The 12,143-nt window shown below is 37.7% G+C and overlaps 1 protein-coding gene across 5 annotated transcripts in view; it reads left to right on the top strand.

Moving 5' to 3' along the window:
* The window catches only part of ABI1 (abl interactor 1), a 111,914-nt gene that overhangs the window by 88,093 nt on the left and 11,678 nt on the right, over positions 1-12,143 (top strand). For 2 of the 5 annotated variants that reach the window (XM_067562394.1, XM_067562392.1), the window contains exons 4-8: positions 2,958-3,058; positions 6,539-6,679; positions 8,583-8,683; positions 9,905-9,988; positions 11,796-11,972. In XM_067562394.1, the coding sequence (XP_067418495.1) occupies positions 2,958-3,058; positions 6,539-6,679; positions 8,583-8,683; positions 9,905-9,988; positions 11,796-11,972 (604 nt within the window). The remainder of the gene's footprint in view (positions 1-2,957; positions 3,059-6,538; positions 6,680-8,582; positions 8,684-9,904; positions 9,989-11,795; positions 11,973-12,143) is intronic. The other 3 variants (XM_067562395.1, XM_067562393.1, XM_067562396.1) reach the window with 2 other exon arrangements.

Below are 12,143 nucleotides of genomic sequence, written 5' to 3'. Positions count from 1 at the left end.
ATATTGCTCATTCAGTATCAAAATGTTGACTCCTAACCCGAATTGGCCAATGATGCCCACCTCCATCGTCCACTTTAAGTTTTCAAACAAGAACCTTTGTACTTTCTTCCATGCTGCCTTTCACATTTGCGAAGAGCTCCTTGTAAACATCCACAAAGCTAGCACCTTATTCTGCTTCATATCCCTTCTTAAAACTCCTTTGGTGGGATACCTACAAAAAACTTGACAATGGTTAGACCCCTGGTGCATTGATACTGCTGCCTACCATGCTGATCAACATTGACTCATTTTTTTGTTCTCCCTTGTCTTATACTGGTGTAAATTCTTAGGGGCAGGGACCGCCTCTGTGTGCGTGCATACAGTGCCTAGAACAGTGGGGTCCTGGTCCACAACTAATGATCCTAGGTGCCACAGTAATATAAATAATACAAGAAAATTTGTAAAGATATCTCCCAATTAGTTAATTTTACTAAAAATCATAAAGCGTCTATATGGTTCAGAGCTGGGAATAAAATTCAGGAGTTGCTGGATTTTATTCATGTGTTCAGTCTATTAGACAATGCTGATTTTTAGTGGAATGTTTGAAATATGCAGTTCCCTGAATTACTGCTACATGTTTGTATCCACTCTGCTGCTGCGGAGGAGGCAGAGCATGATAGAACAATGGGGTGGGGTAGGGGCAGACTCATTTATTTGTAGGCAATCCTGACGAAGAGAACTAATCTAAGAAACATGGATGAATGCGACCATGTTGGGAGACGGGGTAGTACTGAGATAACAGGAGGGGTTTGGGTGTTAGAGAGAGGATGGCATTTCAGCTCAGGACTCCTCCCAGATCTCTCTAAGTCTTCAGGTGGAAGGTTAGGATCTATGGTCTTTCAGAAAACTGTCACTTTCTGATCTTAGCAGCATTCCTTGTTTTATGCCATTGACCTTAGCAACTGCAAAAAGAAAAAAGGGAAGGAACATAGTAGATGGGAGACGAAAGCAGATTCACTGCTAAAAGCGTTGTTTTTCATGAAGATTAGTAGCTTATATTAAAAAACAAATAAATGTAGTGCTTGGGAATGATACCAGTCTGACACCCCTCGAGACTGAACTTCTGTATTTATCCATTGAAAAGGTGCAGAGGGGCAACAATAGCATAAACTTCCTTATACTGCCGTTTGTCAATAAAATACAGTCCGGACTTGGAGCTGGAGGTACCCCCTTTAGTTCCAATTCCTGTATCTTGACCACTGCTAAAACTGCCAACAAAGGTGCCAGACTTCTCATTAGGTGGTTAACTTTCCTATAGGGAATGGTCAGAAAATGCCAAACTGCTTCCAACCAGCCAGCAATGGCAATGTCTTTTTATCACTATCAGTATTGCTGCCTCTAGCTACTCAAAAATCATGAATCAAAATCATTAGATTTAAAAAAAAAAAAAAATTTAATACATTCTGTGGCTTTTGTTTTCTGATTTTTTAAAGCCTTTAGGATAACCTGAAATCATATTTTTATGCTTTCCTTTGCAACTGTGCGGGCTAGAAATGTACTAGTTAAAATGAAAGCTGAGATCATGTGATATCTGATGCCAGGAGTTGGAGCTTAAAGACAAATACCAATTATCTTGATGCTGGCAATAAAATCATCAGAGGTGGCACATCTGCATTACTGACTTGGATTGGATTTCAAGCAGTAAACCAAAGGTGAAAGGCTCTGCTGCATATCCAGTCCGAGAATTTCCTTTGTGCTTTTTTACCATTCAGTGCAGCAAGTAGGATTTCTCCATACTGGGTTCTACTCCCAAAGTACATGATGGTTTAATACATTCTGTAGTGTGTGATATAGAGTGTATAAGGAATGTATGATTTTGAACATATTTTTTAAATAACTATAAAATATTCTTGGATCTGAATAATGTCAGCCAGGCACCTTAAATTTGTGTTAGAAACTTAAGGCTGGCAAGAGCCATGTGTCCCTTTTGCTGGCCCGAAGGTAATGAATTAAAGTTTCGGAAGTGTTTCCTTTGGAGAGGTGCCTATTAATTTATTTGTCCTGTGACTACTTATGAACTCATGAGATCTTCGTTAGAGCATACCAGGGTTGCGATGCGAATTATTAGGGAAATGAATGACTGTTTAAAAAAAAAAAAAAGTTTTTAACCTGTCCTTTCAGTTGTGATAGATCTGCCATTAATTTCTGCTTTTTCCCCCCTTTTTTTGCCAACGTTAAGTGGCTAAAAGCCAAGGTAAGAAGAACCATTTCTCATTTGACCCACAGTGCCTCATTGTATTGATATTTGAGGCTGCAGAGCCATTAAAACTGAAAACTATCACTCTCCTGTACTTCTCTTTGCTTTTCATATGTTATTTAGGTTAAACGAGCTCCTCTTCTTTGCAGATTTGCAACATTTAGTCTGGATGTGTTAATATATCAGTGATATATTGACATCTGCATTTATACATAGATACATTAATTTCTCTAACATACATAGTGCTTTGCTCTGATTTGGTAGATGCCTTGATCCTATTGACTTACATTTTTTTTATATGAGGTTTCCCAGACAATATGCATGATTGTGCTAGTCAAATAGCTGAGCTAAATTGAGTGAAAAATTTTGGGGCAACACTGACCATGTTGTACATTTAGCTTCAATTTTTTATTTAAAATATTCACACTGGAATGGACACACATATGGAATGTAGTAGTAATTTAAAGAGGGAAAAAAAAGACTTTTGCACAAACTTTTCATTTGCTTAATTTTCAGCTATAAAATGACAGTTAAAAACAATATGAAACTTAGGTGTAGGCTTAGTTTCCTTTTCCTGTTGTCTTCTCTAGTGTACAGATAAAACCTGCTGTTCAATAGCTGTCTGGGAACCCTCACTTCCTATTCTTACATTAAAAAATAACTCTCAATAATAGAGGCATTTAGGTATATAAATAAAATAATGTTTTTCTCCTCATTTCAGCATGGAAATAACCAGCCTGCAAGAACTGGCACCTTGTCAAGAACAAATCCACCTACACAAAAACCACCAAGTCCTCCTATGTCGGGCCGGGGAACTCTGGGGTAAGAATGAGACACCCATTCAGCCTGATTTGAGAGAATTCTAATTGTGCAGATATTAATATTGCATAGATAAGTGAATGTGTTAAGGCTCTGAATACCCTCTGGCTCTAGCAAGTTACACACATCACCTTTCAATATAAAACATTTCAAATGTTCTGATTTTTAAATGAAGCCCTTTTTGAGAGAATATCTTCTCATGGCAGTATTTTTACATTACAGATTTAAGTGGATGAGGTTTGTGTTTTTCATTTCTGATGGTAGTCAGGCAGAAATATTACTGCATGTTTTATACAAATGAATTTTGATGAAGGTTCTCATTTAAACTAACAAAACAAAGGATTTCAGTGGTAAGGCTCTTACTTTGTTGCTAACTCACTCCTTATTCCTTGACCGTGTAGAGTTGTGAAAATGCATTCCATGCTTTGTGCAATATTTAAGGAAAGTGTGTCTGTGGAGGGATGTTAATGATGTACTGGCAACACTAAAGTCTGTCATTTGTTTGCTCATTTGAATTAAAATTTTAATGCTTAATTGAAGGAACTGCACCCCCCAACATAACCATTTTCTACTTCAGCTTCTGTTTCACTGTTGTTGACCTCCATACATCAGCAGATTGTTATAGTATGGACTGAAATGGTGGTAATTGAAAACACTGAGCTAGAGAGGCTGCTTCTATTTTGTACTATTGTGTGGGGCTTTTTGGTAAAGATCCTAAATAGAAACTTCTGTCTATGGAGGTTGCTGTCCACTGTCACTTGAATCTGTCTTTAAAATGTATGGTAGATGGAACATGAGTGCTGGTGGGCTGGCATGGACTTAGCAGCAATGGATGTTAGTTTTCCAGGTTGTGATGCTGAGTAATGGTGGTGTTACAAGACAGCTCACAGTGTGGTCAAGAGAGCCAGACAAGAAAAGTGAGGGAACTGCAGCTCACTGTAAAACAAAGGGTTGCAGGGCACTGGAAGGACAGAACCCTTTAATCTTGATGCAACACATCCATGATGTACTGTCACTGCTTTACTATCAAAATGTTAATGTAATAATGTGCTGTTTTAAAAAAACCCCAAGGTTCTAGGGTTTCTTTCTGCCTGCTTGGAGTGGGTTATGGGAATGAGAGTCTTCACTCGCTGTTGGGTAATATAGGATAGATACTAGGTTCCAATTATCTTGATTGATATAGTGCATTCTGTGGTGAGATGGTATTTCAGATGTAGGTGGAGTGAAGTGTGTTGGGATCCTTCAGAAAACAGTGGATAAAGATCCTAGGTGAAATCCTGGTTCATGAGTGGAAGAGATGATGGGTTGGGGGAACAACCAAAATGCATAGCAAGGATCACATATGTTACATCTACTCTTTTTGAGAGAGTATTGTGCCCTGCCTTATCTTTGTGCATCAGAGCATACACCTACAATATTTTTTGCTACTTGACCTAAAGCATGCAAAAATATTGCCAAAAAGCAGAAGGATTGCTTCTTTTCTCTTTTCATTTAAAAATATTGCTATACATTTAAAACCAAAACAAAATATGCAATTATAGGAGTGTAACTGAGCATGTCAGCAGCCCACTTAAGAGTAGGCACTGCCACCTGTCCTGTTGCTGGGGCTTGTCCCTTTTAAGGCAAATGAATTCTGAGAAATGTAGTTCCAAGAGAGACAGAGTCCAAAGATCAGGTAACAGAGGGAACCAGGTGATTCTGGGTGGGATCTAGAAGAAGGAGCTTGAGCTCAATATAAAAGAGACCTGGAGGGAGCTGGGAAACACAGCCTCTCCCAGGCTGAATAGAAAAAGCCCAGAAGAAGTTGGACTATGTAGGAAAAGCACCACAGGAAAAAGTGAAGCGAGTGGGCAGCCACTGCATATTTAGGAGCCCTGAGTCAGAATGTAGAATAGCAGGAAGGCTTGTGTTCCCATGCCATTCCACCTGAAAGTGGTGGGTATAAACACCACATTGAGAGGGAAAAAAGAATGATTGTGAAAGGAACTACTGGCAAAGAACTGTTCAGAGCCTTGGGAGAATTGGAAAGACTATTTGCTTAATTGAACTCTGTCCATGAAAGAGGAAGGACTTTTGATTTAGCTGGCAGGCCACATAAGATCCAAGGAACCAGAGTGGGGGGAAATTGAGGGGAATTATGTATGCAAATTGTATAAGAAATTCATAATAAACCAAACTATAGGAACTTGGGCTACTCCATTTCCTACACATATTTTGCCCAGCGGTGGAATACCCATCGTTAACATCCTTATTTTCTTTAAATTTTGGGGTTATTCCAATTAGGAATCTGTGTAAAACTTCAGTGATGTCATGTTAGCTTCCAGTATCAATCCTATTTGTCTGAATCTCTTATAACTAGAACACACACACATTTTCATTTTCTCATGATTGAGCTTTCTGGCACAAAAAAAGGCCAGTGGCAGCCCATATTTTAAAAATTTCTCTAGGTCTGTGTATGATTGATTCACAAGTCCCATAATCCATGCAAACAACTGGGGTATTTTCTTACTTATCAGGGATGGTTTCACCAATAGTGCTATAGTGAGGTCTAGTGCTACTGAAATAATTCTTACAAAATATATTATCCTAGTGAACATATTGTGTTAAACTTAAAGTAACTTAATTAAAATTAACTACAGCAGATTACTGAACAGAGCATATTTTTTGTGATGCATTGGCCTTTTTTGTGTTTTGCTTGCCTGCTACCTTGTAATGCACCTTCTAATAATTAGTACGGTTCTACTTATATTGCTGAGTCATTAAATAAATAAAATGTATGTTTAAGTGGTAATCTAACAAGAAACGGCACAAATAATGTTGCGTCTCTCTTTCCTCATTTGTGAGACACCTCTAAAAAGGGAGCAAGGACTCAAACATGTTCCCAGTTTGAGAACATGAATACCTTTTAACAAAGAGTAATTTTAGGACATTTGTACCTCCCCTCACATGCATGCATTTTGAGGAAGTGTATGTCTAAATTAAACATTCTTAACTACAACACCCTTGAAAGGCACTACTAAATACATATTCATTACATAGTATGGCACATGGCTGTGTTTTGTAATTAGAAGAGTATGTTGTGGCCATAAGATCAGTGGTTTTGCTTTATTAGTTTTTATGAGTTAAAGGAACATACAGCTTGCTTGGCCTTGCTGTATGAAAGCATTTACAAAAGAATTTTTTTCAATAGGTTTTATTTCGTATATTACCAAGACACTAAAATTTCCCTTTAATCTTTTAAAATATAATTGTCCTTGAAAGGTGACTAAAATTAGTCCCTTTTTAAAGCTATTTTGTTAATATGCACAATGAACATGTTGAGAATGAAACACACCTATTTAACTTGCCATTTTCAGAGAGAGTTTCTATGTTTTAATGTTGGGTCACTGTGCTACGATATTAAGTGAAGGTTTAGGAAAACAAATAGTTTCATTACTTTAATTAAGCTTTTTCTCTCCTTTCACCCCACTTTCACTTGACTAGGCGAAATACTCCGTACAAAACCCTGGAGCCAGTTAAACCTCCAACGGTTCCTAATGATTACATGACCAGTCCTGCCAGACTTGGAAGTCAACATAGTCCAGGAAGAACAGCGTCCTTAAACCAGAGACCAAGAACACACAGGTAGAGTACATTGCTTCTAATTCTATAGCTGTGTCTTGACTGGTATGCTGTTGCTCATCAGAATTGCAGCAATGCTTTGTGCCTGGCTTCTTCTAAGGTGGGTGGAAAAGACAGATCTGATTTAAATATCTTAGATTATTCTTTATACATGGTGCTGTGCAGGCAAAATTTCAGAAATTATATGAGTGAAGTAGGGAGGTGGAATATCTGTCACATTGTATAACTTATTTCAGACTTTAGACTGGGGGTAGGTGCACAGGTAAGTTTGCTTTCACTGCTGCTAATTGTATAGGGAAGCTGTTCTTGATTAGAAAATACTTCATTGAAGCTAGCTTGTCAAAGTGTGGTTCACTTTTATTGTTCAGAGAAAATTGTGCTTGTGACATGACAGTATTAGAAGCTAAAATGTATCCACAATACAGTCTGTGCCAGTCAGTTTCCATACTAAGGCATATTATCAGAACAGTACTTCCTCTGGGGAGATCCATCTCTTGGGATGAGAGGGTAGGATTGTCTCTATATGCCTATTGACTACTTGCCCATTAAATCTGTTTGTTGAGGCTTCAGTATAATCTCGGGTCAAACTGCAGGAAAGAAATTGACAGTAGCTACCTGAATACAGACAAGGTTTAGGCAATGGTTTATTGTCCCAGGATTAGATATGATGTGAGTGGTGAGAGTCATTGAAACGATCTGTGATATTTAAATGTTCCGGGGTTCAGGGAGCCTTATGACCCTGGGGAAAACACGTTAACTTCATTTTTGAGCAGCTTTCTGTCAGTTAAGAGAGATTGTCAGGCTAAAGTATTTTATAAATCGGGATGCAATCTGTTTATTTGGTTGCTGTAAAGTCTCATTTTTGTCTGACAAGATCTTCTTTTACGCAACTGCAGTTAAAAATTCAGCTGCAACCATGGTGATAAGATCAAGGTCTTCAGCATACAGAACACTGATTTTGAAGGAATTATCTTGGCTCCCAGTTCAGATAATTTATTTTCTCTTTTTATAGTAAAGTTATTGTCTTAAGATATTTTTGAAAGATCTGTGCCCGACTCCTTGATTGCAATTTATATATGGTTGAACAGAATGGGTAAATAAAGTGGATTGAATGTTACTATATTTTTATTAGGGTGGATATGTGGAAATGACTTTTTAGTTACAGGGCACCTGGGTTGTTTAATTCTCTTCCTGTTCTCTGTTGAATCTCTGTAAATGCAAGCCTGGGCTTTAAAGGCATATTTACTGAATTTGTCCTTGGATTCTTACTCTGTCTTCTAGTTTCCATTTGGCTCATAAATATGTAATAGCCTCCAAGATGCCTGCATGAAAAATGTTATCAAAATGTGGCATGGCTTCTTCATAAAATGCATGCTCCCTCTCCCTCTTTCTCCAGCTGGCTAGTGGCTGGGCTAGTTGCAGTAGAACTGTTAATGACTCAAAATAAACTTGAATACAAGTATTAATTTAGCAAAAGAGGCACTTCTTCAGCATATAGCACACACCACAGGAGTACGGCTTATGCTTGAACCCTTTAACACCCAGTTTATCATTATTCAGTTCAAGGTGCCTGGAACCATTACTGTATTCACAGTAGACTAACAGTTGTTTTGATCTCATATAGTTGCTTACATTTTCAGTTATCAGTAATTAAAAGCCATTAGCTAATGATATCTGTATCTAGTAGAGTTTAATACATTTTGATTTAAGGATCTGAGGGTAATAAATAGGGGTTTCAGGAACAGTCAGTTTACGGGGTGTTGGTTTTTTTTTTTCTTTTTTTTGACACCACAATTTATGTAATTGAGCTAATTTATTTGGTCAGTGTTCAGATAAATAATATGAATGTTGATGAGTCTGTCTGGAAAACAGTGTTGACATATCTTCTCCCTCTCCTCCCCTTTAGTGGCAGTAGTGGAGGAAGCGGCAGTCGAGAGAATAGTGGAAGTAGCAGTATTGGCATTCCCATTGCCGTGCCTACACCTTCACCACCAACTATTGGGCCAGGTATTTGAGATTCTTTTTGTTACCTAATACTGCAATGTGGCTCATTCAGACATTTTTCAGAGGGATTCCTTTTCTATGGGTTTAATGTAACTCTTTTTTGTAACTCTGAAATGTACAGAATCCTGTTTGTGACATTTCTGTCCCATAAATGTCCAGGATGTGTTGAAGTTCTCATCCCTTCTCTTTTGAAGAGGTTGGAGGAGACTTGCTTCCAAAAGAAACATAAAATACCAAAAAATTAACACCTTTGTCAGCTATTACTTTTCATTCATTTTTTTTATTCATTATATCAGAACATGATTTTTTAAAAAATCAGGAATGTTTCCTTTTTAAGATGAGGAGCAGGTGGAATCCATGCTTTCAAATGCTTGATGACAAGTTGACAGTTCTAGATATGCTGAAGAGAGCAATGTTCTGTATGCATTTGATTGGAATTATCTTCCGAAATAGCCTATTGATTTTTTCACTTTACCATTTAGTACATTTAAAATCGTAAATAAAAATAAACTTCTCCCTTTGATTAAATCTGTAAAGAAAATGGGGGGAAAAAAGGCTAGAAATAAACAAGCACCATCAATAGTAAAATTAAACAACATGCACTAATATGATTAAAACCAAAGTGAATCATAGTGTGAAAATCATTTAGAGCTTATCACGCAGCATCAAAAGCACATGCCTCTACTGTTTGAAATGGAGAACTCTTCTAACAGTGTGAAGGTGCCGTACTTGGCTTTTATAGTCAAGAGGCAAGACAGTGGAGGATTACATGAACGCTGGCCTTTATGAATGTGTCACATATTTCAGACAAAGCATTGACCATCCAAACTATGAAGTCTTATAAACTAGAATGGTGGTCTTCATGTCATGTTTTTACTCTGAGATGGAATTTTGCTGTTGCTGCTTTTGAATCCTTTTATATCTTGTTCCTTTGCTTACAAATATTCACTTGCTTACTGAGTCTTAAGGCCCACTCTGTGTCATTGACCTGCAAAGGGATCTGCATGCGTGGAGTCTTATTTCCACACAGCACCCCATTGAAGTTGGTAGGCCTCCATGCAGGAGAAAAGGTGTGTAATTGTGGTACCTTTTGCGGGATTAATAAATCCATTTATTAATGTTGAATATTTTCTTGAAATGGAAAGTCTCAAAGTTCCTGTTGTCTTTTTAAAAATGTAGCTCTTTTGCTCATAGCCTAACTGGCAATATGAACTATTTTATTAGCACAAATTTCTGTTCCTCCTCCTCCTCCTGGAGTCCCGCCAGCCCCGCCACTGCCACCACCTCTCCCGATGGGCAATATGATAGGTGAGACTTGTGTCAGCGCTGGCGTGATTGCAGTTATTTGGCATAATCAATAATAAACTCCTCCTAATGGATTTATAGAAGCTGTTTGCCTTTAGTAGCGGGGTGTACGTGATTTGGTATAATCATCAATGTTCTTCTTTTTATAACAAATCTAATCCAAACTAATTTCCTGTGGTGAAAGCCTCTGAAGGTAAATGCGTAAAATATGGGGAAAAACTACATTAGTAGCTTTAGTGGGAATATTAGGATTCAAAGCAAAGATCCGATTAACAGTGCGAGTTCAACATGAGTGTAGTTCTTGTTCATGCATTTTTGTGTTTGGAAGGAAACCCAAGAGGTTCACCAGTAAAATACACTGTAGTTTGAAAACAGTAGTGGATTCAATGGAGATGGTGTATACAGGGATTTGTCTTGTGGACCGATTAAAAAGGAAAAGCAAAAATATCTGGCTTAGTGGCGTGGGTACAATTCTGCTACATGGAGATACAAAACTGGAAGACTTCAGGAATTTTCCTGCATGTGCCAATGGGAAAATACAAACTGTCTTGCTGATATATTTGGGTGGAATAGCGAAGGAAATCAGTTTTCAGAACTCCTTGGCATTTTGAAGCACCTAGGATTCACAAGCATTAAAGTAATTAAGAGCACAGTCAATTTGTCTCGTAAAGCTGCACAGTGAATACCATGAATAGCTGTTAGAGAGGGGTTTTGCAAGCATTACCTTAGAGAACTTTGTTTGTCATCTCAACCAAGGACAGAATTCATTGTCTTAGCTTTGTGGTAACTTTAGAGGCTTTGACCCAGAAAATCCTTGTACACTTTCTCTTATCGGAAATGTTAAGTGAAAGTGACTTTGAATAGCATTATATTAGTCTGTATATTTCAGAAGATACTTTGTATACATGTTTGTTATGTGTTTACATATATATGAATGTAGTAATATTTTACTCAAATACTGTTACTACATTTGGAATCTGAAAAGAACTTGTACATTGGCAAAAAATGTTCAAGAAACACAAGCCGCTCATCAGTTTGCATAGTGTGAAATTCTGACTTCTGTGAGACAAAAAAATATGGAACATTTATTCATTATTAATCTGTAATATTGAGAATGTTGCTCACTGGATGTGTAGCACATAGGAATTGGTGCTGGTCTCACAGAAGAATACTGACACATCTTGTGTTGACTATTCTAGTTTGTTAATGCTATATGGAAGCACAGTTAACAAACAATACAAATTGTAAATGTGGAAAATGTCCTAGAATCATATCACTCTGATTTTTATGCTTGATTGAGACCTAGCTAAAATCAAACTTCTATTCTGCTGGTGGTGGTGTCCTGTCCCCCCTATTTTCTTAGAGCATGTTTGTATAGGTTTTCCTTGGATAGATTGAAGATACCTGTTTCAGAATGCAAAAATGTTTGCTTTCAAGATGATACGCAACTTTTCAAATATGTTCCTTTTTAATAAGTAGTGCAACTACAGAAATTCAGTTAAATTTAGGATACAGAAGCAGATCCAACATTCTGTATAACTGGTGAAAGTGGCTACCACAATTCAGAAAGCACAAATGATTTATCTTTTTATCTGAATGTTACTTTATGTATTTTATGTGGCTGATAGCACAGGACAGGTATAACCAGATGTTCCATTATTTTAATATCTTGCTACTGATCTCAAGGTAGTAGAGTGTTGATTTCAAGTATTCGTCATGTCTGGGGCTTTTTCTCTGTTTTCTGCATTCTGTCTTGCGTAATACTTGGCTTAAGTCTTCTCGTTGGTTCCTTTTGGCTACTGCTTTTCAGTTGCTCCTGGTTCAGCTCCTGGTTCCCAGTATGGCACAATGACCAGGCAAATTTCACGACACAACTCTACCACTTCTTCAGCATCTTCTGGTGGATACAGACGGAATCCCTCTGTGACTGCCCCATTTTCTGCTCAACCTCATGTTAATGGCGGGCCTCTCTATTCTCAAAACTCAAGTAAGCCCCTGCGCTTTGCAGTTATGCAGCGATCATGGAACATTTTGAGCTGAATGATTTGACGTATGCGTAGAGTTTGATTTGTCTGTGATAGGCAACAATTGGAATCAAGCACTGTTTGGTTTTCTCCCTATCCTTGAGAAAAATAGCAAAAAGGTGCACTTTGCTGCC

Source organism: Emydura macquarii, unplaced genomic scaffold (assembly GCF_026122565.2).
Source record: "Emydura macquarii macquarii isolate MOO-44397 ecotype Brisbane River unplaced genomic scaffold, CSIRO-AGI_Emac_v2 contig_2422, whole genome shotgun sequence".
Taxonomy (NCBI): Eukaryota; Metazoa; Chordata; order Testudines; family Chelidae; genus Emydura; species Emydura macquarii.
The sequence above is the reverse complement of the archived record's forward strand: the minus strand, read 5'-3'. Positions and strand labels throughout refer to the sequence as shown.